The sequence below is a fragment of the Poromitra crassiceps genome (assembly GCF_964638095.1).
Source record: "Poromitra crassiceps genome assembly, chromosome: 16".
Classification (NCBI taxonomy): domain Eukaryota; kingdom Metazoa; phylum Chordata; class Actinopteri; order Beryciformes; family Melamphaidae; genus Poromitra; species Poromitra crassiceps.
Window position 1 is genome coordinate 15,178,313 of NC_139645.1, and position 27,201 is coordinate 15,205,513.

The 27,201-nt window shown below is 48.5% G+C and overlaps 1 protein-coding gene across 1 annotated transcript in view; it reads left to right on the forward strand.

Moving 5' to 3' along the window:
• Nucleotides 1–3,655: 3,655 nt before the first annotated feature.
• LOC310791468 (protein mono-ADP-ribosyltransferase PARP14-like) overlaps nt 3,656–27,201 on the forward strand; it is a gene marked incomplete at its 5' end in the record, with an annotated part of 82,125 nt that continues 58,579 nt past the window's right edge. Inside the window, 11 exons of the mRNA XM_083653155.1 lie at nt 3,656–4,246; nt 4,335–4,655; nt 4,859–4,932; nt 5,037–5,557; nt 10,643–10,831; nt 17,296–17,769; nt 17,988–18,175; nt 18,284–18,376; nt 18,431–18,796; nt 24,977–25,007; nt 26,038–26,340. Coding sequence (XP_083509281.1) covers nt 3,656–4,246; nt 4,335–4,655; nt 4,859–4,932; nt 5,037–5,557; nt 10,643–10,831; nt 17,296–17,769; nt 17,988–18,175; nt 18,284–18,376; nt 18,431–18,796; nt 24,977–25,007; nt 26,038–26,340 — 3,151 coding nt within the window. The remainder of the gene's footprint in view (nt 4,247–4,334; nt 4,656–4,858; nt 4,933–5,036; nt 5,558–10,642; nt 10,832–17,295; nt 17,770–17,987; nt 18,176–18,283; nt 18,377–18,430; nt 18,797–24,976; nt 25,008–26,037; nt 26,341–27,201) is intronic.

The window sequence follows — 27,201 nt, forward strand, 5'->3', positions numbered from 1 at the left end:
GGGCCGCGCGCCTCACCCTCCGTAGCGCTCTGCGGTCCATGGTGGTACAGTTCCCGTACCAGGCGGTGAAGCCGCCTGTCAGCAGGCTTTCAATGGTGCCTCTGTAGAAGTCCCCGAGGATTTCTTTCCTCAGCCCGAATTTCTTCAGGCGCCTGAGTCCGTGTAGTCGCTGTTGGGCCTTTTTGACAACAGTGGCGGTGTGGCCGGCCCAGGTCAGGTCCTGGTGGATGTTGACTCCCAGGTACTTGAAGCTGTCCACCCTTTCCACCACTGTGCCGTTGATGGTGATTGGGGGGTGTGCGCCCCCCCCTCTCCTGTAGTCTACAATGATCTCCTTGGTCTTGGAGACGTTCAGAGAGAGGTGGTTGTCCTGGCACCATTGTTCCAGTACCCCCACCTCCTCTCTGTAGGCCGTCTCGTCGCCCCCCGAGATCAGCCCCACGACCGCTGTGTCGTCTGCAAACTTCACAATTGTGTTTGAAGTTTGAGTCGCCACGCAGTCGTGGGTGTAGAGGTCATACCAGAAGGGGCTGGAGACGCACCCCTGGGGCGCTCCTATGCTAATGGTCAGTGGGGAGGAGGTGAGGTTGCCCACCCTCACCACCTGGCGGCGGTCTGTCAGGAAATCCAGGATCCAGTCGCACATTGCCGTGTTTAGTCCCAGATCCCTGAGTTTGCTTACCAGCCTGGAGGGTACTATGGTGTTGAATGCTGAGCTGTAGTCCACGAACAGCATTCTTACATAGGTGTCCTTCCCCTCCAGGTGGGACAGGGCGGTGTGGAGCACGTGTGCTACTGCATCCGCTGTGCTCCTGTTGGGGCGGTATGCAAATTGTAGCGGGTCGTGGTCGGGGGGGAGTGTGGGGCGGATCTTTGATATGCCCATTTGATATGATATCACTCTGCACAATTCTGCCCAAAGGCGGCCTTTCAGTCCGGCGCCGCCCCCTCCCGGGCGCCCGGCACCAGCGGGTCCTCCCAGGCAGGCAACCAGGTGCGTAGCTATGGCCTCAACACGATCTGCAAATATTTCAATGAGAATGTGTGCACGGCAGTGGTGGAAGAAGTACTGAAAGTTTGTACTCAAGTAGAAGTACTGTTACCTTACTGAAATATTACTCAATTACAAGTAAAAGTACTGGTGTTAAAAATATACTTAAGTAAAAGTAAAAAGTACTCTCCTAAAAAACTACTCAGAGTATTAGTTACTTTTTTAACCATCGATTTTTAATAGCAGGCTGTCACAGGCATTCACTTGAAACGGGAGATCCATGTAGAAAATACATTATACACTTTCAACAAAGCATATTTCTCTAATAAATGATATGAATGAAAGATTAATCGCTTCTTAGTATCAACAGGGAGCAAAACCCTAAATAACTGAAAACTGGTGGGTGGGAGGGGTCTGTCAGTCACACCTGCTTTGCTCTTCCCCCAGATGTTATTCATTTTTAATAATACTGGTAAGCATTTGACTCTTAAAGAGGACAGGAAACATTTGATCATATGAATCTAGTTAATTTGCATGTCACCTCAGAGAAGACATGCAGGACACTGCTTTCAAGTCTGAAATGTACCTAGATTTGCTAGAAGGATGAACATTTCACTTTTTTTTACAGAACTGTTTTTTTATTGCTTAACTGTGAGTCTGTGACTGTTTTATTTCTGAACAGAAGGATTAGCCTCACCTCCAATAAACAAAAACTGCTGATGCTGTTGCTGTGCATTTATTTGAAAAAGAATAGGGCCCACATGACATGCAAGTAAAATAATAATAGCTGCACAGACATCAGCACTCAGCAACACTTTTTCCAACAATAAAGAAAATAAATGTTATTCACATACCGAGTAACTGTTATCCTTATGATTAGTTTCCCGACTTTTCAAGATGTGCTCTGTACTGATACTGAACCAGTGGAAACAACTATTATGAAATGAATGGTTGTATTTTAATTTAAATATTTGCTTTGATTGAAACAAAAATCTTGTCATTAGTATTTTCTTTATAGCCTATAGCAAGCTGTTAGGAGTTAAACAGGTCATAATTCCCTCTCTCAATTTTATATTGCTGTGAAAACACATGTATTGCGCACTGCAAACTATTTGGGCTTATTTTTATTGGTTTTTTTTACGGAATACACATTGAATATCCACACTGGGTAGACTAGCCTCTATACCTAATATATACAATCAATGCTCTATACCCACGGTCACCTATTAGGCTACATTGCCGCCTGCCCTCCTAATATGGTCGGACAACGGTACATGTCATGACGTGTCACAGAGCAGGGCGCATGGCACAAGGAACTTTCATCACTGCCTGAGACCGCATATTTTGGGATTATTTTATCAAGTGGATTATGTCAATGAACGGGACTTGCGTGGCATCCGTGGACAATGTATACCTTGGGTGGCATTTGGCTTCAGGTTTGTCTTTCACTTTGGTGAAGGGTTCAGCATCATGTCGCTTCCTCCTGAGTCCTGTGTCGACTGGTCTGTCACGCAAGTTCGCAACCAAATTAATGATCAAATGAGCAGTGAACAGGGGGCGTGTCGCGTCACGCGTGATGCACGTGATTCAATCCTTAATCGAATTAAAAGTGTTAGACAGTCACTCACGTCTGCACGCAGTGCACGGCACCGCAGCACACGGCACCGCAGCACACAGGCTTGAGTCAGTGACAGAGACTAGGGCGCTTGACAGAAAATTCAGCGGACAGATCAGAGGGGAAAGACTGGCGGGGGAGAATGAATGGACCAAACGGCCGCTACTCGATAACAGTATCGATAAGGTCGGACCTTATTGATTTTCGGGTTTCGGGTCGAGTCCCATCCCTACCTACGAGCGGCTTGAAATCCCCCTCTCTGGCGTGGTCATGTCACCTATATCCAAGCCGGAAAACAACATCTAACCCCCCATTTCATGGTTTTCATTGCCCCGTTTGCATCAATTGATAGAGTTTATTGGCTGCGTAAAATGCAGATCAAAGGTTTGGATGTTTGGATTTAATTAATTCAAATTGTACTCAGTACTCAGCATGATTTAAAAAGTAACGAAGTAGATTACATGGTGCAATTCATACTTAAGTAAGAGTAAAATTACAGACTTGAAAAAATAACTTTTAAAAGTACAAGTACCCAAAAAAAGTACTTAATTACAGTAACGTGAGTAGTTGTAATTCGTTCCTTCCACCCCTGGTGCACGGTCCCTAACTGTTCCTTCCTGCACTCATGTAGCTTCTGCGGGGACGCCCACCCCCGCTCCGCCTGTCCGCGAAGGAACCGCCCCCCAAAGCTGCCCCCCAAGAGGGAGAGATCAGGCTTCCGGGGATACTAAAACTCCACCCCTCCACCCCCATCGACGTCCCAGCTCTAACACAGGAGCTGTCCCATCACCCCAACCGCCCATTCGTCGACTACTTATTGTCCGGCCTCTCCCAGGGGTTCAGGATAGGCGTAGTCTCCCCCCCCCCTGGCCCCCCACATATCAAAAAATTTGCAATCCGCCCTCAAGGAACCCGAAGTAGTCTCCCAACTTCTCGCCAAAGAATTATTTAAGGGATTCCTAATCGGCCCCTTCAAGTCCCCCCCCTTCCCGGCGTTCCGGACAAGCCCAATAGGCATCGCCACGCGCAAATATTCCGGCAAGAAAAGAATGATAATCGACCTCTCGTCACCCCGGCACGGCCCCACCCCCAGCATAAATAGTCTAATTCCCCCCGAACCCTTCTCCCTCCACTACGCCACAGTAGACCACGCCATCCTCCTTGTTAAGTTTGCGGGGAGAGGCGCCCAGCTCTCTAAGGCCGACATCTCGGACGCTTTCAAAGTCATGCCCATCCATCCCTCCCAATGGCCGCTGTTCGGAATCAAATGGGAGTCGAGGTTCTACTTCGCGGTCAGGCTCACGTTCGGCTGCAGGAGCAGCCCCGCCATCTTTAACTCCCTATCAGAAGTGCTATGCTGGATCCTGCTTAATAACGAGCATCTCCCCGCCGTGCTCCACATGCTGGACGATTTTCTGCTGGTGGACCCCCCGTCGGTCCCCTCGGTCTCCCTAATTAAACTGAAGGGGGCGTTCCGAAAGCTAGGCGTGCCTCTAGCAGAGGAGAAAACCGCCGGCCCCGCGTCATCACTTGAATTCCTGGGCATCAACCTCGACTCCGAGCTCATGCAAGCCTCTCTCCCCCTCGAGAAGCTCACCCGAATCCGCAAAATCGCCCAGGCTCATACGTCCGCCACCCACGTCACCAAACGGGAGCTCCTGTCCCTCCTCGGCCACTTACATTTCGCCATGCGCATAAATTCCCCAGGGCCGCTCATTCATTTCTAAGCTGCTCGACTTGGCGTCCTCAGTCCCCGGGCTCCTCGACCCGGTCACCCTCGACGGGGGCTGCCGGTCCGACCTCCGGTTCTGGTCTCACCTGTTATCGGACTGGAACAGGGTTTCCTTCTTCTACGAGGACGTCGTTTCGTCGGCTGACGACCTGAAATTTTTTACAGACGCGGCCCCGTCCGTGGGCTTCGGGGGGCTTTTCGGAGCCCGGTGGTTCACCGGCCCATGGCCGCGGCAGTTCGCCGGGCTGGACCAGTCCTCCGCGCTGTACGAAATCTACCCAATAGTGGTCGCATGTCACCTGTGGGGGCGTCTCTGGGCAAGGAAACGGATAGCCGTAAAATGCGACAACGCAGCGGTGGTTGCCATAGTCAATAAGGGGCATTCAGCATCCCTGGATATCATGCCTTTTGTGCGGCGCCTGACCTGGCTCTCAGTCGCCCATAATTTCATTATAGTAGCCAGCACCTCCCCGGTCACTCTAATATCCTTGCTGATCATCTCTCCCGTTTCAATTTTCAGGCGTTCCGCAGACTCTGCCCCGAGGCCGACCCATCTCCAACGCCGATCCCTCCATTCTCCGCCCTCACCCTCTCGTAAGCCAGCCCCCCCATCCTGCCCCCTTATCACCACAATCCCCGTCTCACCAATCTACTCCACACTGCCCAACTCTTCATTAGGAATGGTCTACTCTGGCCAGTTCCACGGTCAAAGCCTACGATTCGGCCTGGCGGTCATTCGCTTCATTCTGCGTCTCAGTGGACCTTCCCACTTACCCGGTCCTGCTTCCCACGGTATGCGTGTTCATTACTTTTTGCGCAACCACCCGACGCCTGCGCCCCCGTTACATCCGCAGCCTAGTGGCGGGGATCCAGTTCCACGCAAGGCGATATGACCCCGTGTTCCCCAGCCTGTTCTCTTTCGCCATCATCAAGTCCCTGCTAAAAGGGATCGCTAAGGCTTTCCCGTCCGCCCCAGACGCCAGGCGTCCCATCACCCTCCCTGTGCTGCGGCAGCTGCTGACCCGCTCGAGAGAGGCCAGCCCCTCACCACTGATAAATGCCATCCTAGAATGCGTATTTTCCCTAGCCTTTTACGGATTCCTCAGAGTCAGCGAGTTCACTTCCCCCACAACGTTCGACCCCGCACGGGACGTGACCCTGGCCGACCTAAAGTTTTACCCCGACCACTACAGCATTGCCCTCAAACACGCCAAAGCAGGTGGGGCATGCTCCATAGTCATCGCCCGGACTAATTCCCCCTTCTGCCCCTTCTCGTCCATGGCTCACTACGTCAGGCTCAGGCCTCAGACCGGCCCCTCGGCTCCCCTGTTCCTCATCGCACCTCGTCACCACATGACAAGATCCTGGTTCATCCTGCACCTCAAGCAGACGCTCCAGCAATGCAACCTCCCGACGAAGAACTACTCCAGCCACTCCTTCAGGATCGGAGCGGCCACCTCGGCCGCCGAGCAAGGAGTGTCCTCCGCCTCCCTCCAGCAATGCCGCTGGTCCTCATCGGCATTCTCCAGCTACATCCGCCCGGAGCAGGCGGCCATACTGGCGGCCCAAATAACCCTCCTCCCTTAATCGGTGAGCATGGCAACGAACAGTGTCCCGGACTTCCGTGCCAAAAAAATGTCTCGTTGGTGGTGGCTCCCCGAAAGCATGGCGCCCAGTAAGGCGCAGTAAATTCCCCGGTTCATTTTTTGGGGGGGATAGAGAAAGAGAGAGTCGGAGAAAGTCAGGGTAGTTGCGCCAAGCCAGGTAAAGGTGAGGCGCCAAGGCAAGTAGGCCAAGCCAGGAAGCGCCAAGTTAAACATTAATGTACCAAGATCGAAGGCCCGACCGAGTTGGGAGCGCCAGCCGCAAATAGCTGTAAGTCGCTATAAAGGTTGAAGGCCGGAAAAGTACAATCGCGAAGCGCCAAGGCGGCCAGGTAGGCCAAGCTGGGAAGCGCTATCGCGAGGTGCCCGACCGAGTTGGGAGCGCCAGCCGCAAATAGCTGTAAGTCGCTAAAAAGGTCGAAGGCCGGAAAAGTATGTACCAAGATCGAAGGCCCGACCGAGTTGGGAGCGCCAGCCGCAAATAGCTGTAAGTCGCTAAAAAGGTCGAAGGCCGGAAAAGTACAATCGCGAAGCGCCAAGGCGGCCAGGTAGGCCAAGCTGGGAAGCGCTATCGCGAGGTGCCCGACCGAGTTGGGAGCGCCAGCCGCAAATAGCTGTAAGTCGCTAAAAAGGTCGAAGGCCGGAAAAGTACATTCGCGAGGCGCCAAGGCGGCCAGGTAGGCCAAGCTGGGAAGCGCTATCGCGAGGTGCCAAGGCAGCCAAGTAGGCCAAGCCGGGAAGCGCCAAGTTAAACATTAATGTATCAAGATCGAAGGCCCGACCGAGTTGGGAGCGCCAGCCGCAAATAGCTGTAAGTCGCTAAAAGGTCGAAGGCCAGAAAAGTACAATCAACTACTGGCGCCTGCAGATCTCAATTAACCTCCGGTAATCAGATGTTCCTTTTGGGGGATCTCCTAGCCTATGCAGGTGCCCTCTTCTTGCCTCAAGAGCAGCGCCACTGGCCAATGGAGTCATGCGCCAAAGTATTTGCCATGCATGCCGATTGCTAAATAAAGTTAGTCAAATCCTACCAACTGGCCTCTCATGATTGAAATTAAATCATCCCTAATCTTCACTGGAATATGATTCTGAATATAAAAAGCTACCCCACCCCCAAATGCATATCCCTCCTAAAAATGCTGAATCCATCTATTTTTAATGGCCCATCCTCACATGTCGAATCAAGGTGTGTTTCTGATACAGCTAAAATATGAAAGTTGTCTGAAAGTAAACATTTCTGATATATCATTTCACTTATTCCTAATAGTGCAAATATTTACATGTGCTATTTTTAGGCCCTTCTTAGGTAGATTAGAATTGATTAAGATTGACCTTTATGATAATTACCTTGCTCTCTATCTAATAACACAACATGTACAAAAAACAATTAAACATATCGGGCCCTATCTTCCGCTATCCCCTAATAGCGCTTGGGCACCTGTTTGCGCATGCCTTAAGGCACGGAAGATAGCATTCCGCCTTGCGCCGTCCGCCAGGTGTTCTGCCGAGTTTTGCTCCCCGGGGACAAATAGTCACACAGGCTATTTACACCCGGGTGTAAATAGTCAAATCGGATATTGACACCAAATAACATCTGCCTTTATCTCCTCTCTGATTATAGAGCGGATTAAAACCAGCATTTCATGCTGATTCATGTTGTCATATTCAAGTATTTTGTCGTATTATTGATCGTATCAATCAAATTGCTCAAAAGTTCAGAAATGTTTGTTGGAGCTCAGCGTTCCTTGCGCTCACTCCTCACAACCAGACATGACTTTAAAGAATGAAAGTGACATCTTGAGAGCATTTTTGATATTTTGCAGTACATTGCAGTGCATTAAGACTTGAAATGTGGCATCAGAGTTTGCACCCAAATATACAGTAAGGTGTTAACTTACCCATCATCCATAACCAACATTGCCATTGCACATAATAACTATTTGTATCCAGTTTATGATGTATTAACAATGAGTCAATGATTTATTGACTGATTGATCTGGAAGGAGATTCTGGGGATTTGAAGCACAGGGGAATGAAGAGGAAATACCAACCTAATCTACAATGGCCACAAAAAGAGAAGAGCGGTATGCCAGAGGTATGCCACCATGCAGATTATGCACTCAAATGCAATTTGTTGTGAATAACAAATCTCTTTGGATTATTCAATATATCATTCACCAATTAATTTTGATAGCTTTGAGCTTTGGGTTGACTTACGGCACACAGGATGGGCCAGAAAGACAGGAAGAGGATGAGAACGAGTATCACTCAAAACAACGTGAGAGAGCATCATTTCAACACTATGAGCTATTCCACAACTATGTATTTTCTTTCTATTTATTTATTTATTTATTTATTTATTTATTTATTTATTTATTTATTTATTTATTTATTTACTTATTTAAAAGACAGAACATTGACGGGACAACATGGGGAAAACAAAACAATAAATACAGGACAGGACAATTAACACAATTCTAGTCAGAAAATAAGAGAGAAAAGTGACATACCGGTAGGCGGGCCCGGCGCCACGAGGGGGCCTAAGGGGGCTTTGCCCCCTCAGTTCAATTTTCTGCCCCCTCATTTAATTTTTTTTTTTTTTTTTTTTTTTTAAAGAATAGTTCATCTATAAAGGCCAGTTAGGCAATGTTTGTACCTGACATGTTTCGGCTGCTGTTTCTGCAGTCTTCATCAAATTTGATCAGTTTAAGTTGATGTAGGCTACCCCCTGTAAACATAGCTCTGTTGTTTCAGAATTGGCAGGGAAGCACTATTTGCTGTGCTTTGGTTGTCACAAGGTGTCAGAGATGTAGCTATTTATTAAATTTGAACCTCGATGTTGTAGTGATCATGACGTGATTAAAACAGACACACACACACACACACACACACACACACACACACACACACACACACACACACACACACACACACACACACACACACACACACACACACACACAGAGAGAGAGAGAAATCAGCTGCACCCAAGCACACAGCATGCCATGAGCAGAAAGATGGAGACAACGCATCTGATCACTTCATTTCTTTAATTTAATGAACCTGGCACTGACTGGCTATTATTAGTGGCCGGGCCAGCGAAGCGGCAGGGCCACTGCGTGTATTTGCCTGTATTATTCTTCTTCTCCCAGGAAGTCAGACTTCCCATGCATGAATATAAACCAAACTTTGCACAAAGGTCCAGTCCCATGCCAAACTAAGTTGACGTGAATTTGGCGCCTATAGTCCTGATGGTGGCGCTACAGCGACCGTCTAAAGTTTCAAACTTTGAAAATTCATAACAAATCAGGCATATGGGCTACGGCTTTGCAACTTTCACCGAAATGTGCGCCCAAATGAGGAGAAACTTTTGTACGCTGCAACCTATGGCCAATTATGAAGTCTAAAGACGGCAAAACTGCAAAAACTGTAAAACTAATTAAACCCTACTCCTCCCACATTTTTTCTTCAAACGACACCAAACTCCAGCATCTGCATCGGTGGACTGTCCTCCACAAAAGTATCAAACAGATTTTTGATAGATCAAAAATTGAGCCCACAGTGCATCAAAATGTTTTACTGTAAATGGTACTTTAAACAGTTAATGCAAATTCTTGCTAAATAAAGCTTGAATCTCCATGAAAAAAATTGACAATATTTTGCTGTCAGAGTAGTTGAAGTGTGCAAAGTCTAAGAATTGTATGTCAAAAACTGAATTTTTGACAGTATTTTGAATGTATAGCCTAAAGAGCATCGTAATTGCCCTAATTACCTAATGATGTGATGTCACTTGAGCAATGATGTCATCAGTGATGATGTCATCAATGATGTCATCCTTCCTGGCTGAGTAGGACTGGGTGGGTGATGTGTTCAACTGCCGTGTACTTAACCTGCTGCCTTCTGCCCCAGCCCAGTCATGAATGGCAGTGTTCTAATCTAAGCAGATTGGATTGCATGCAGCAGATGACAGAAAACTCATCCATAAGAGACTTGACTTGGACTTGTGACTAAAGACTTGAGACGCGATTTGGACTATAGCTAAAAGACTTGAGACTTGCCCGGCCACGACCCATTGCTGCGCAGCAGCTATAATTTTGTTTATTTTTTTGTCGATTTTTGCAGCAATTGTTTATTCTATGACTTTTCATATAGACATATATGTTCAGAGTGCTCCAGACAGGTCCCGCATTTCACGTTATGCAAAGCTCAGCTCTATTAATGCCTTAATCTGCTGCTGTGAAATAAATGTTTTATTTGATTTTGAATAGTAGTCTTTCTTGTGTTGTTATTGCACTTTTCAGAGGTTATTATGGTTAAAAAGTCCAGAAATAGGCATAGCGGGTATATAACCTATGTTTTACGATATAAAAATATCATAAAAATAAATAAAAATAAATAAATCGAAAAATAAATAAATCAGCCCCCTCCCCAGTTATAACTGCCCCCTCAGTCATTTCATCCTGGCGCCGGCCCTGCGTAGGTATTGTATTGATCTACTGTGTGTGTGTGTGTGTGTGTGTGTGTGTGTGTGTGTGTGTGTGTGTGTGTGTGTGTGTTAACGCTACACGGGTTTGCCTTGAAAACTAGTCCTAGCCTACCTTGCTTCTTTCAAGCAGGAGATCAAACTGGCTTGGTCAAAGTCATTTCACCAGAAACAAAGTGACAGACTCGTCTCTCCCTCTCTACGCATGTTGACTCAGCCAGCGGAGCAGCGATGGCCGATGCATATCCTCACGCCTTGCTCGTCGAGCTCGGTCAACACAATATTCCCAAACTGAAAAACAAGTTAGTGAAATATTTCCAAAGTAAGAAATCAAACGGCGGTGATTGTCGAGTTGAGTATGAGGACTGCAGCAGGACGGCGTTGCTGCGCTTCCGAACAGTGGAGGGTGAGTCTGACCTGATCACATGATAACTTTTATTTACGTATTTGTGGGATATCGGCATACCCCAGAGAGTACTTTTTGTCATCCCACAGGTGCTTATTCTATCATTCCAATGTTTCATATCTTTGTAGATAAATTTGTTCCTAACTTCATAAGTTCATATTGTTTTTTGTCATTTGTTTTAATTGGTGATAAAAAAAAACATTGTGTTATTTACGCTTTGAGATGTTTTCTTTCTTTCTTTTGAGTCCATTGCCATAGAGACAGTCCGCATGTCTGGGAACGCCCATACAGGCTCTAGGAACGCCCACAATAGATGCTGGATTAGCCTGGGGGCGGGGTCAGGGTGGGGTAAATTCCCCTGTTCTATCCATTCAGCAAAGTTAGAATTTAGCTGATAGCCCAGCCCAGGCAGACACGATCGGGGATTTAACCACCGCAGTAAACGCACATCTGAGCAGACGTCTTGTGTTCTGCTCTAGAACCCCGAAACATGTAGTTTAGAGCCACAGCACCGTCTTTTGGTGAGTCAGCCCATGAGATATGTCGGCGGTTTGACCCCACTCACGCCCCAGCCATTTAACATTTTGTGGGCGTTCCCAGACATGCGGACTGTCTCTATGGCTCCGAATAATAATAATTTGTATCGGGGGTAGGCTACTGTCATTTTGAAGGAGGCAGACACAGATTTCCTCTGTCGACTCTTCTCTTCTCTTCTCTTCTCTTCTCTTCTCTTCTCTTCTCTTCTCTTCTCTTCTCTTCTCTTCTGTAATTTTCTTATAGGATATTAATCTCCCCCAGATGACATTCATTAGGCTATAACCAATAATGTGTTGAGAAGAAATAAGTTAACATTTTGTTATGTGCTATGTGTATGTATGTGTTGTTTCTTACCGTTCTTATACATTGTAGTTTTATTCTTGGGGCAGGGACCCCAGTCGGTAGTCCTTGTATGTTAAATACAATATGTTGGCAGCCTACTTTTGACGGAAATGGTTGACTTGACTTTCTAACAGACCGGCAAAGAGTTTTGGGGAAAGAAGGGCATGCGATCAATTTGGATGACGTGGTGTTGAAGATGACTGTCCGCTTACCTAATGATGATAAATCACCAAAGCAGGTAAGTGACAAATATCAGCATATTAGCAACTGTGATCAGAGGTTTCCCATTATTATCACGTCAAAGCACCCGCTAATTTCACCCGGCTCATATACTCAATTTGATAAGATTTGGGATGAAATCTGAAGGATTTTGTTGTTTGATATAATTTGCTACAGAGAGGGAGAGTGAAACCTCTCATTGCACACGAGAGATGTTCGCGAGAGCAGAAAGTAGCGAGGGCAGCAGGAGGGGAAAGCCGTCCTTCTTGTTTTGGGTGTGTTGCTAGGCAGAGCGAAATGGTTTACGGCAGCTGTAAACAGTTGCTAGACAGAGCGAAACGGTTTACGGCCGTAGCAACAGACCCAAAACAGCTGCCCTCGCTACGTTCTGCTCTCGCGAACATCTCTCGTTATATTCTAACAGTTTGTTTGAAAGTAATTTAGTAATTTAGTGGTTATGGCCGAAACCGTTTCATTTCACTTCCTGATGACACCGGCCCGCAGACAGACTAATCATCAAGACAACACTCGCCGAATTCACTCGGCTTTCAAGCGAGACTACTCTGCGTTGGTCTCGTCTAATATTAGAGGTAAGATGTGAGGCATCGATATTAAATTTAGACTGTTTAATAACAATCGAAAATCTTGCTCGTAGCTGCTTTAAGGTGGGATGAATTATTCACATGGTATCAACTCGTGGCTTGAAGGAAGAAGGAAACTTTCCACCTGAACTAGCTAGCTTTTTCAGCATCCAAATATGTTTTTTTTCTCCCAGTACCCCACTATAACAAGTAAAGATGAAAAGGCAGCCAAAAATCCTTTCATTTTTCAGACCATCTGCTAAAAAGGTACATTTACAATCATGAAGAACCAATGTTAAAAGCGTGTTTCTTTTCAACACGGTTGCATCAAAAGTTAGCGTTAAAGGACGGCTGGGGAATATGAATATATATTAAATCTCACGCCCCTAAGGTTTTCGAATCCGTTGAAATTTTTGAAATTGGTTGTTTACAGCCAGAGATATCAAGCATCTCTCACATTATTTCCATGTCGCTCTGACGCAAAACGCGTCAGAGCGACAAGTCCAGCCTTGCGGAAGTCGAGGACCTATGAACTACAATTGTTGTGAGCCATGGTCCCGCCTCTAGAGGTCCTCCACGCCGCTTCAGAGGTCTTGAACAAAAACAAAAGGCAGCCATCTTTTTCCACCACCTAGCCTGCTGTAGCTGGGTTAGCTTTCCATAGCTCCTTGCAAAGAGACCATATCTCGGGAACGGAAGCACGGACAGACAGGTGACTGGCGGCATTGGAAAGCTCGTCAAATTTTACATCTAGTAGTAGGTGCGTTGAAGTAACGAAATCAACGCTGAGCAATGTACCCGTTTTTACACATTTTTACAGAAAATAGTTACAACATCAGATGCGCGTAACTCCTACGAAAATGCCTTAAAATGCATGAATTTTTTTTTATGAAGACATCTCCCGACATATATACTTCGGTTTAAATTTGGTGCAATTTGGAGGCAATTTTATTTTCGATTTTTTCTTCTCTATATGTTTTATTGTCGAAGCCTTCTTCTTCTTCTTTGAGTTTTATGGCGGTTGGCAAACATATATGTGCATTACCGCCACCTACTGGAGTTTGATATCAGCCAATGCCTGAGGGGTGGGCATGGAAACGAAGGCCACGCGAGCCCAGTGCATTGTGGGAAATGTAGGATTTCGAGTCCCCGCACCCGCCCCTCCCCTCCACCCCCCACCCCCCCACACACACAGAGTGGATTTCGGTTGATATCGCTGGCAGTGAACCTCCAATTTCAAAAATTTCAACGGATTCGAAAACCTTAGGGGCGTGAGATTTAATATATATTCATATTCCCCACGGTAAAGCCATCCTTTAATCACCCCATTGCAATTTGCATCGCTAGAATTCGCCACAAAATAATAAGTTACTTACTAAAAATGCCGCCGTGCCAAATGATGATCAATGCCTTGTGCAACTTGTGTGATGCTTGAGACTCGTTGAGAGATTGTTTAGCTGTTTGTGTTGATAACTGACTCTGCTGAGTCTGCTCTGCTCTGCCCATATACAATGTACAGCTTTTTTAGTTTCAATCAGAGCTGGAAATGTCATGGGCTACTTCTGCAGTGTTTATAGAGGACACAATAGAGAGCCGCAGGGATGACGTATTTTTGTAGTCGGAACAGAAGTCCCGGACTTCATGGTTCTTCACTGTTTCTGCCTATGGGATTTTGGCGCGATGCTTCAAATAAGGTCTCTGTGCAATGCAAGCTTAATCAAACGCAAACCAGTGTTCAGCGGGATAATCTTCACACATGAGGACCACTTTCATGAGTTTTGAAGCGTAAATGCGAGCCCTAGAAGTAAAAAGCTTGTGCTAAGCTAATCCAGAACTACACACAGTGTCGCATAGGCTTCCACGTGACGTCACCGCTCAACCTGGAGTGTTGTTGATGTGTGCGCTGCTGTGCACTGATTAGGAGGGAAAGAGAATTTCCGTGTTCATCCTTTGAAGTCGAAAACTGCATATCTGCAATAAAAACCTGGCTAACCCACAACTTCCTCCAACTCAACAGTGACAAAACTGAACTCCTCCTCATTGGCACCAAATCCACCCTCAATAAAACCAGACCCATCACCCTCACCATTGATGACTCCACCATCACCCCCTCCCCCCTGGCTCGCAACCTTGGTTTCATCCTGGACCCCACCCTCTCCTTCGATCCCCACGTCAGCTCTGTTGTTAAAACCTCATATTTCCATCTCCGCAATATCGCCAAAGTCAGACACTGCCTCTCCCCCCCTGCTGCTCAATCCCTCATCCATGCCTTCATCTCCTCCCGCCTCGACTACGGCAACTCCCTCCTCACCGGCATCACCTCCCGTTCCCTCCATAGACTCCAGATGGTCCAAAACTCAGCCGCCCGCCTGCTCACTCACACCCGGTCCCGCGATCACATCACCCCTGTCCTCCACTCTCTCCACTGGCTCCCCGTCAAGCAACGTATCGACTTCAAACTACTCCTCCTCACCTTCAAAGCCCTCCACAGCCTAGCCCCCCCCCCCTACCTGACTGACCTCCTCATCCCCCATCGCCCCCTCCGATCCTCTTCTACTGCCACCCTCATCATCCCCCCATCCAGACTCAAAACCTTTGGTGACCGTGCTTTCTCCCGCGCCGCACCCCGACTTTGGAACTCCCTCCCCCACACCGTCCGAGACTCTCCCTCACTCCCCACTTTCAAAACCCGACTTAAAACCTATCTGTTCTCCCAAGCTTACAACCTCCCCTACCCCTGACCACCTCCTCCAAACCATCACCCTCCCCCCCACCCCCCCTGCCCCTCCCTCCTGTTCTCTTCCTCTCCTCTGCTTAGCCATACAACCTTGCCCTGAACCGCCACTGTTATTTGTACCTGTCCCCTGTATCTGTTGCCTGTTGCCTGTGTCTGCTGCCTGTTGCTTGTCTTTTGTTTTACTGTTAAGCGTCTTTGGGTCTTGAAAAGCGCTATATAAAATAAATAAATAATAATAATTATTATTATGACGTTATTGACGTATAATATCCCCGTCGACTCAACAGTGTATTCTCATTTAGCCATTTGCTAGCTAGCCACCCTTTTAACGGCACGTAAAAGCTTAAAAACTCATAAAAGTGGTCCTCATGTGTGAAGATTATCCTGCTGAACACTGGTTTGCGTTTGAATAAGCTTGCATTAACCACAGACCTTATTAGAAGCATCGCGCCAAAAACCCATTCAAAAATCCCATAGGGAAAACAGTGAAGAACCGGGAGTGTTAACAACTTGGACAACTTGGACAACTCGGACCGCTGGCAAAAATGGGTTCCGACCTATAAAAAGTGAATTGAACGGGCGTTAAGGCCGGAATTACAGCTCGGAAATTCGGGTAGCCTATCATTCAGAGCTTCGGTTTCTCCGAGTTGACGTCACAGCCACATCAAAATGACAACTTGCATCTTAATGATAATCACATAATTATTATAAAGATGTTTGTTGACGTTTTAACACACAATTTGAGGTCTTAATTATGTAATGTTAACGTTTCATATGTGTTTCGCTCTGTGTGAAATTCAGCATTCAGCATGTTCGGTTAGCATTGTTCGCTAGTAGGTAGCTACCATGATAACGCGGGTTGCTATAGCAACAGTTTGGGTTTCCCCCCGAGCGGGAGGTGCAGCGTGAACGCAAATCTGTCCGGGCCGGAGGTTCCGTGTTGAAACTTACAGCGGTTCGAGTTGTCATGAATGTGGTATTAGCATCGATGTTTTCGGGACTCATTCCTGCGGCTCTCTATAAGCTAAGTCATGTGTGTCAGTGTGTGTGCGTGCCTGCGGGGGGCGGGGTTGTTGGGACCTATGCATGTGGGGGTGTTCCCCATATACTGTAGGTGCGTTTTACTTCGTTCCGAACTCAAGCTCTCACTCTAGTGCCATATCCGCTGCGTACGCAGCCACTGGAAGAATGTTATTTTTGCTCCAAAAATGATCTTTATATATAAAACCGACCACCCACCAGCAGGTGGCGTGGTGCCTCCTGGGGCTGAGGCGGCCACCCAATCCTCACCCACGTGACTACGTCATGCCCGCTCAGCCCAGGGATAGCCACTCATTCGTTCTTCCAGCCGCGCTGAGGACGTGTTATTGAAAGCTCCGTGTTAGCTCAAGTTTGCGCTCTTAAGCTAGGCTCTTATTGCCCACATCAAGAGGGTTGTGTGGATTAGATTCTTCAGGCTTCGGGGACCCGATCCTGTTCTCTTCACCAGCGGCGTTGGAACAAGCTCATCTAAAGCTAAGAGTATCTTGCTTATTGCGGTTAACACTTGTAAAGCTACCGCCGTGTAGCGTGCTCTGTCTACCCCGGCTGGGGTGACGATAGAGAAATAGGCTTGAGAGCTAGCTAAAGAAAGTCCTGCTCTCAAAGTGTGAATAGATAGCTAGCTTGCATACGTGCGAATAGCGTCTCACTTGTATTAGCACAGAACAATAGGCTAACACCAGTGTAGCCGGCTGCGTTTTCCCCGGACGGGGTAACGCACCCAGTTGTTAAATAGATAGCTAGCTTGCATCCATGCAAATAGTATCTTGTGTGCTAGCACATTAGGGGCAGGCTACCTCCGTGTAGAGCGCGTACGTTCACTCCGGCTGGAGTAACGTTAAGAGAGAGTAGTAGCTCAAGAGTCGTGCTCTGCAGCTTAGCTAGATAGCTAGCTCGCACCTGTGCGGCTAGCGTCTGATGTTGCGTTAGCACTTCGGCTACCCTTTTACCGTTGCAGGCTTACTGCTTAGCTTACACGGTGCAACCTCAGCTAATTCCTGATACAGCCTGCGGGTGCTTGCTGCGAGTTAGCTTGGGCATAACTCGTGCAATGAGCCAGGTGGCTGCCATGAGAAAGGCGGGGACAGCCAGGCGCTGTGAAAGGTGCGATGCTACGCTGGCCGGTTTCGATCGGCACGATGACTGTGTGTTCTGCCTGGGGCATGAGCACGCTGCTCAGGTGCTGCTGAAGACTAGCTTCTGCAGCATCTGTGACGGCTTCAACCTAGGCGAGTTGCGAGCAAGAGCTGTGCTCTTTGTCGAGGAGGACTTGCCGCCCAGCGGCACGCCCCCCGAGGGGTGTGAAGCACCCGCTGCTCAGGGTCTCCCGGACCAGTCCGAGCAGCGGGATCTTAATTGGGGCGACGAGCCCATGCATCCCATGTTGGAGCAGGGCGAGCTCTTCCCCTACGACCCCTTGGTCGATTCCCCCCAGGAGGACACCCCCCAAGGGGAGATGTCCGGCGGGGAGGATTGGGACGGTGCCACCACCGTCACCACTGCTCAGAGATGAGCAGTAACGATCCCTACCAGAAGCAGTTTCACGGGGTGATGTCGAGGGCTGCAGCGAAGCTAGGCATCGCCTGGGCTGAACCACCGCAGCCCCCTGCATCAGTGCTGCAGGGGTGTTATTTCCAGGCACACCAGGCACCCCGCCCGAAACGCTGAATGCCCGTCTGTGTAGACGTGATCCGTGCAGTGCAGGCGGGATGGGATAAGCCTCAGGAGGCCAAGCCGCTGTGTGCAGGCATGGTTCCGTGGTCGGCGGTCGAGGGCGAGGAGAAGCTTGCGTTCTCCGCGATGCCCCCCCTCGAGGAGATGGTGGCTTCCCACCTGGCCTCCAACGCCAGCAAACCCACGCTGCCCTCAAAGGCGTGCCAGCTGATGGCCAAACTGGCTTAAAAGGCGTATTTGGCGGCGGGGCAGTCCGCCGCCATCACCAACAACCTGGCCATCCTGCAGGGTTACCAGGCTGTGCTCCTGCGGGAGATGCAGGGTGACCCCGCTCCTGAGCTGTTCACGGAGCTCAGGATGGCCACCGACTACGCCTTGCGCATGGTCGACTGCCTGGCGCAGAACAGCGGGAAGGTCATGGCCTTCTCTGTTCTGACTCACCGGCACCTGTGGCTGAACCTCACTTAGCTCCCCGAGCAGGAGAAGAGGAGGCTACTGGGGGTGAAAATCTCTCCGGAGGGCCTATTCGGTCCTTCCGTGGAGGATTTGGCCCAGCGGTTGGAGAGGCAGCAGCGAGACTCCGCAGATCCCTCTTGCCTCGGCGGCAACGAGGGGAAGACCGCCGGTTTCAGGTGGCAGCACGTGCGCCGAGTCGCCCTCCGGGGTCCCTGGTGCCGCGAGCCACCCCACGCCCGCGGGTGCGGGCCCCACAGGTCCGTGCACCTTCAATGGCGGCACCCCACCCGGCCGCAGTGGGCCCATCCTGGGTCCCACGGCAGGCCAGGATACGCGGCCCTTGCCTTCAGCGGGGACGAGGGGGTGCGCGGGCGGCGGGTGACCTGGCCCGCTCTTAGTCATCTCCCTTGGTGAAGGGGGGGGCTATGAGCCCACCGTCGTTGGAGCTCAGCGCTCAACTTCGGTCCGGAGCTCAGCAGGGACCTGCCCAGTCCGCCACTCGCCGGCGCTATGCACCTGGCGGGGACGGCAGCTCGCCAAGGCTTGCGCTCAGAGCCAGCCTTTGGCTTGTAGCTTTAGGGACAAGCCCACCGTCCTCGGTGCCCAAGGCCCGAGTTTGGTCGGGAGCTCTCCCAGGGTCTCATACCCGTCATCAAGGCTCGCCTTGGTCCATGGCTACGGCCTGCCCTCGGCTAGAAGCTTCCAGGACAAGCCCACCATCAATGGCGCCCAACAATATACTCATGACCAGAGGGGCGGTTTCCGCTCCTTTTGGCCACAAGAGACCATCTTTGTCCAACAGGCTCAACGCCTGGGAGCTATGTTCCCCGACCCCATGGTTACGGCGCACCCTCCAGAGGGGAGACGCTCTCCAGTTTGCCAGGCCCCCACCCACGTTTGACGGGATCCCCGATTCGGCCGTGGAGGGGGGGTCCATGGACATCCTCGCCAAAGGGCGATTCGCTCGGTTCCCAAGGCAGAGGTGCGCTCGGGTTTCTACCACAGGTACTTTGTCGTGCCCAAGAAGGACGGCTCCATGCGTCCAATTTTGGACCTTCGGCATCTCAACAAGACGCTGAGGAAGTTCCCGTTCCGATTGCACTCTTTACCCCGACTGTTCAACGCGTTGAGACCAGGGGATTTCTTTACTTCCGTGGATCTGAAAGATGCGTTCTTCCATGTCCCCATGGTTCAGAGACACAGGAAATACCTGAGGTTCTCCTTCATGGGGAAGGCTTACGAGTTCTGTGTCTTGCGGTTCGGGATGTCTTTGAGCCCGCGAACCTTCACGGTGTGCGTGGAGACAGCCTTGGCTCTTCTCCGTGCGAGTGGGATCCGCGTCTTCCTCTATCTCGACGACGCTCTCATAGTGGCGGACTCGAGGGTCCGTGCCACGGAACATACCAAGGTGGTGACTGATCACCTGCAGACCTTAGGGTTTTTGGTGAACTGGCAGAAGAGTTGCCTCCTCCCAGCGCAGGTGGCGACCTTCCTGGGGCTCGAACTAGACTCCCGGGCCATGCGGGCCCGCCTTTCGCCAGAGCAACAGGCTCGCACAGTGCTGACAGCAAAGATGCTAGGTCTGTGTCAGTGCATCAGTGCAGTCATGTTGGCTCTGATGGCCTCAGCAGTGCATGTGCTCCCACTGGGGACACTGCACATGCACCCGTTCCAGATCTGGTTTCTCAGGCATCGCCTGGACCCGGCCAGGGACCGTCATCACAGGGTTCCTCTGACGTGTCCGGCCCGGCAGGCGCTGGCCATATGGGCGGACCCCCGTTACCTCTTGAGAGGCACTCGGTTGGGCCCTGTCCCGCTCAGGTTGGTGATTCGCACCGACGCCTCCCTCTGGGGATGGGGTGCGGTTTGTGGGCGTTTTTCGACGAACGGCCGGTGGGAGGCTCAGGAGCTTCGCCACATAAACGTGCTAGAGCTGGAGGCGATTCGCCTGGCTCTACTTCACTTCCAGCGGCTCATACATGGACGCCATGTTCTGATCCGCTCGGACAATACGGCGGCGATCGCACACCTGAACAAACAGGGCGGTGTGCGGTCGAAGGCACTGAACCGGTTAGCGGCGGAGATTCACCTGTGGGCGTATCCCCGTCTCCTTTCATTGTCAGCGGTTCATCTGCCGGGCCGGCTGAATTTCGGGGCCGACCTGCTGTCTCGGGGCAATCCCCGTCAGACAGAGTGGTGCCTCCACCCTCAGGTGGTGGAACAGATTTGGGCCAGGTTTGGCCGCGCCCGCGTCGATCTCTTTGCATCGCGCGACGCACTGCCCACTGTGGTTCTCGATCCAGGAGGACAGCCCCCCGTTGGGTCACGACGCACTGGCGCACGCGTGGCCACGGGATGGGCTCTATGCGTTTCCCCCGATCCCCCTGATCCGTCAGGTGTTGGACAGGGTGAGGGAACAGCGCCTTCAGCTCATTTTAGTGGCCCCCTTTTGGCCCAAGCAGATATGGTTTGCGCACCTGATCTCCTTGGCGCAAGGTCCACCCTGGGCGCTGCCGGTGCGGGCGGATCTTCTATCCCAGGCAGAAGGGGAGGTGCTCCACCCCTCCCCAAGCAGGTGGAAGCTAGCAGTCTGGCTCCTGAACGGGACCATTTGCTAGCCTAGGGCTTGCCCGATAATGTGGTGTGCACTATTCAGAGTGCTAGGGCTGCTTCGACCCGCTCTCAGTCCACGTACAAGTGGCGGGTCTTTTCGCGTTGGTGCACGGATAAGGATGTGGATCCAGTGAACTGCGGTGTGCGACCAGTTCTCTGTTTCCTTCAAAGCCTGCTTGACGCGGGCCAGTCCCCGCAGTCGCTTAAGGTGTACGTAGCTGCGATTTCTGCTTGCCACATGGGAATTGAGGGGAGCCCCATGGAGTTCCCTCTGGTCTCGCGCTTCATGAAAGGAGCGCGTAGGCTGCGCCCGCCGTCGCAGTGCGTCTTTCCCAAATGGGACTTGGTTACGGTGCTGGACGGGCTCACGGGTCATCCGTTTGAGCCCTTGGACTCTTTGAAGACCGCGCTGCTGCTGGCCTGGTGGTCGTCAGGAAAGAGGGTTGGTCACCTGATTGCCCTCTCGGTGCAGCAGGCCTGTGTGGTAATGATGGGCGCAGGGTTACGTTGCGACCTAACCCGGCTTATCAACCCAAGAATATTAATGCCAGCTTTAGGTCTATGGTCATAGACTTGTCAGCATTCTGTCCCCCGCCATTCAGTTCAGGCGAGGAGAGGCGCTTGCACATGCTGTGCCCCGTAAGGGCGCTCTCGGCCTATGTGGCCAGGACGCGTTCATTACGCACTACAAACCAGTTGTTGGTCTGTTTTGGGCAGAAGGCCCAGGGCGGACCCCTTTCCAAGGATCGCTTATCACACTGGATAGTGGAGGCGATTGCTTTGGCATACTCTGCCATGGGTAAGGTACCCCCGGAGGGTATCAAGGCGCATTCTACGCGAGGCGTTGCGACATCTTCCGCGTTGTTGCGTGGTGCATCGGTGGAGGACATGTGCGCTGCGGCCTCATGGTCCTCTCATCACACGTTTGTTAGATACTACAGCCTCGACGTGTCCGGTTTGCGTTTCGCGCATGCGCTACTGTCAGTGGCAAGAAGGTAGTATCGTTGCCGCTCCAAATGTCACACGGTCGGGCATGAGCGTTCGCCATGTGGCCGTGGTTCACCGATGCCTCTCGGGTCGCTCTGAGGAGTGCTCCCGGCAGCAAGGGCGGTTTAATTTGGCACTAGAGTGAGAGCTTGAGTTCAAAACGAAGTAAAACGTTAGGGTTGTGCTACAACCCGGGTTTTACGAGTGAGAACGAGAGCTCTCACTACCCAGCCTTGCTGCGTCGATGCGTCGTTGGTTGCGTCATTCTCAGCGGGCTGGAAGAAGGAGTGGCTATCCCTGGGCTGAGCGGGCGTGAGGTAGTCACGTGGGTGAGGATTGGGTGGCCGCCTCAGCCCCAGGGGGCACCACGCCACCTGCTGGTGGGTGGTCGGTTTTATATATAAAGATCATTTTTGGAGCAAAAATAACATTCTTCCAGTGGCTGCGTACGCAGCGGATATGGCACTAGAGTGAGAGCTCTCGTTCTCACTCGTAAAACCCGGGTTGTAGCACAACCCTAACGTTCCCCCACTTCTCCAGATAGCACTGCACCTCTTTCAATGCCCATGTGTTGGCTCCCACAGCACCAGTTTTCCTGGATGCTATTTTCTCTCTCCATACAGAAGCTTGATGGCAACACGCTCGTTCTGGTTGAGGCTCAGTACTGCACGCAGCATTCTGGTGTAACACCAGACTTCCACACACTGGCCATGCCGTTCAGAACCTTTCATGCAAGTGCGCTTCCTCACTTTAAGATCTCTCTCGGACGTTATTAGTAGTAGCCTATTTATAATCCCTGATGTTTATGCTTTGTCAAAATGGCAAATGTATCAAATTCTGAGATGGAAAAATGAGGAGTGGATAGTGTCATCATCATCACATCATCACATCAGGCCCAAACTAGGAGTGTGACATACTGTATGCAAGGACATATTTCACTGCGTTGCAAAGTCTTAACTTGCTTGATATCAGAGATAACTAGCCATCCACCCACTCTGATATCAAGCAAGTTGGTGGTTAGAGAAGCGAGCTTGTGACCGGAAGGTCGTCAGATCAATCCCCGGGACCGGCAGGATAAATCTGGGTGGGGAAAGTGAAAAGGCAGCGCCCCTCCCTCATTACCACCACTGAGGTGCCCTTGAGCAAGGCCCTTAACCCCCAACCGCTCCAGTGGAGCTGCTCAGTGGCCAGCAGATGAGACTGTGGTTGTACTGGGCAGCTTCCAGGTATGAATGTGTGTGTGAATGTGAACAGGGCGCTCCTGAAAAAGAGAGCATTGCTCTCAGTGTATGGAGGACCAGGAGAGTCTTACGCTAATGAATAGAGTGTCCCCTTAATAATTATCCAATCATACAATTAAAAAGAGTAATTTCAAAAAGGATTCACAAATGACGTATTAATACATCATTAAAAAGTCGTATTTGGAAAAGGAACTTCAAAAACATCCATTAAACAGTGTATTTCAAAATGGAATTACGAATACATCATTTAAAACATCATTTAAACAGTGTATTTCAAAATGGAATTACGAATACATCATTTAAAACATAATTTAATATATAATTTCCTTATTCCTATTCGAAATAACCATTTGTAATTGTATTTGAAGTCACTATTTCAAAACTAATTCAAAAAACCGTTTGGAAAACCATTCCGTTTTAACATGACACTTTTTGCTCTTTGTCCCCAGCCAAACAGTGTCAATCGTGAATTGAGCCCCCTAATGCAAATGAGCCATGTAACAGGCTCTCTGATTGGCTAGAGAGCTTTGAGGCACGAAAGAGCCTGGCTCAGTGGACTGCCTCTCTAGCCAATCAGAGAGCCTGTTACATGGCTCATTTGCATTAGGACCATGGATTCACGATTGACACTGTTTGGCTGGGGACAAAGAGCAAAAAAGTGTCATGTTAAAACAAAATGGTTTTCCAATCGGTTTTTTGAATTGGTTTTGAAATAGTGACTTCAAATACAATTCCAAATGGTTATTTCGAATAGGAATAAGGAAATTATGTATTAAATGATGTTTTAAATGATGTATTCGTAATTCCATTTTGAAATACACTGTTTAAATGATGTTTTAAATCATGTATTCGTAATTCCATTTTGAAATACACTGTTTAATGGATGTTTTTGAAGTTCCTTTTCCAAATACGACTTTTTAATGATGTATTAATACGTAATTTGTGAATTCTTTTTGAAATTACTCTTTTTAATTGTACGATTAGATAATTATTAAAGGAACACTCTATTCATTAGCTTAAGACTCTCCAGGGCCTACAAGGTATGTCAAATTAAAAATTAAAGTACATGTCTAATTTGCATTGTTTTACACAGTTTTTCTAGGCTAAGGCCAAAAGTGTCATGCAATGGGTAAATGGCATTTCCAATCGTTATTTCGAATCGGGGATTTAATATAGTGACTTCAAATACAATTCCAAATGGTTATTTCGAATAGGAATAAGGAAACGATGTATTAAATGATGTTTTAAATGATGTATTCGTAATTCCATTTTGAAATACACTGTTTAATGGATGTTTTTGAAGTTCCTTTTCCAAATACGACTTTTTAATGATGTATTAATACGTCATTTGTGAATTCTTTTTGAAATGACTCTTTTTAATTGTACAATTGGATAATTATTAAGGGGACACTCTATTCATTAGCGTAAGACCCTCCTGGTCCTCCATATCAGTGAGACTCCCCCTGTATAAATAAAGGTAAAAAAAAAAAAAAAAAAAAAAAAAAAAAAAAAAAAAGTTATGGATTTAAAGGTCTGGACTCGGGCAAAAGTCTAACTGGATAAGGGTAGCCATGTCACAAGTGTGGTTATTGTTTTATTATATATCTATTGCTTGTTTTATTGTCTATTATGACCGCCTGGAAAAGCAATTAACATTTAGGGCTTTATGTAAGACTTCACTATTCCATGTTAAAATAAGTTTTCTCATTCTTTGTAGGAACCTCCATCTGAAAACCTCAACAAGCCCTGTAAGTATTAATAAAAAGTCCTGTGTTCAGTAGTTATCCTGTTTCTTTAACACATTGAATTACAAAATCACCACAAAACACATTAAAGGGACATTTTAATTATTGATTTATATAGCACTTCTCAGACAAGAAGTCATAAAGTGACAAAAATATTCATAAAATATATTAAAGTGCATACAAAATGCAGATACAATACTACTGCTGCTACAGTACAGCACAAGCTATATAGGTGCTTCAGTGCAAACAAAACATAGGTTAAGAAAAATGATGCTCAACGTTAAATACGTTAAACGTTAAAACACACACACACACACACACACACACACACACACACACACACACACACACACACACACACACACACACACACACACACACACACACACACACACACTTGACTCTCTACTGTCCACTAGTGGATCTATTGCTTAACATGATACCAACGTGAAAGATGTATGGAAGTATGTGCAGTGAGGGTTACATCGTTTGAAGCAGACATGTTTATTTTCATACGGAAATGGAGCATAAATGAGCCTTGAGTCCACATTTATGTCCAACCATTTATGTTGCTCATCAGAGCCAACTTTGCCAACCTAGTGCCAACATCAGCCCAACTCTGGCCCAATTACTTCTTCAGCTGCCGACCAATGCCGACTATTTCCAACGTTGGGCCAATGGGTCATTAGTCGGGTCCACCTGTTTTTATGCGAAATTTCAATTTGCGCATAGAAAAACTGAGTGGAAACGCTGCCAAATTCATAAAAACCTCCAAATATCACAAAAAAGTTTTCACGCTTGAGGGAGGTGGAAAGGTCGGGTGTACCCATCACAACCCACCAACTAAACAGAAGGCAGGTGTTGATTTGACACAAGAGATAGGCCCCAAAATGGTTAGTAGAAATGTTTTGAAAAGTTTAAGCATGATATTAAACTATTCACATAGTGAGACCCATTCACATATAATATATTTTTGTGTTAATTGTTATTCATCAACTTGTCAAGGTCACTTAGCATTATGTCTCATTACCAGGTGATGATGCTGCAAAAAGGAAAGGAACAGGTGGAGACGGAGGCACGCCCGCAGCTGTAGTCCAGACGGAGACGGAAAGCAGAGATGATGAGATGGCAGATGACGAGCCGTGCGCCACCTCGGCTGTTTTAGGCAATATTCCACAGAGCATGGACCGCTTGTTAACACAGAGCACGTACCGCAAGTATCTGGAGGGGCTGGTGGAGAGTATTTTAAAGAATACAGACTCTACCTCCAAAAAGTTCAGTTTGGAGATCCTGCCAGACATCTCCGCTGCTGTGGTGACTTTCCAGAGTGGAAAAGGTAATAATTTAGCTGTGTCTGCACATGCACTATAATCATCAAGGCATTATCAACTCAAATACTCAGTACAGTAGTACAGGCAATAGCTGGGCAGCATGGTTGAAATCAATACCATGATAATCACAAGGACTTTTCTGATATTGATAGCTGATCACAATATTGATTATGTGTGCAAAATCACATTACTAAATTAATGTTCATTGCATTGACCTGCTTGTAATGTTCTGTGATGTCATACAAAACAAAGATTTTCGGTAAGCCTTTATTTTACATGTGAACTTTTTCACAAACTACATATGAACACGAATGTAATTACTGTGTAATTACATTGGTGTTCATAGTTCATATGTACTATTTGTAATTAGACATGAACACCAAGGGCCCTATCTTCCGACAGGCGCTATCCCCTAATAGCGTTTGCGCGTGCATTAAGGCAGGGAAGATAGCAGTCCACCTTGCGCCGTCCGCCAGGTGTTATGGCGAGTTTTGCACCCCAGCACCGGCAGCATCCCCACCTCATGGAAGCATATCGTCGCTGTTGTGCCAGGACCTCGAATGTCCCTTTTTTCACTTTTTTGCTTGATCATAAATCAGTGCCATTGGTCACCCTGGGTCTCTGTGTGGTTTTTAACAAATGCAACCAATGGAAAAGCATTAAAACGAGCTTGTGAGTAAATCTCGTAACGCCATTCACCCTCAATCTGTCAGTCAAACCTCGAAATTCGTCCCCTACCTCCGTATGTACCCCCCCACGCAGGACATTAAACCCGGAAAAGTCACACGGCAGACATGCTGTGTATTTCTGATATCGTTTTGTTTAATCCTGGCTTCCTCTGACGTGAATAGATCAATAAAATGTTT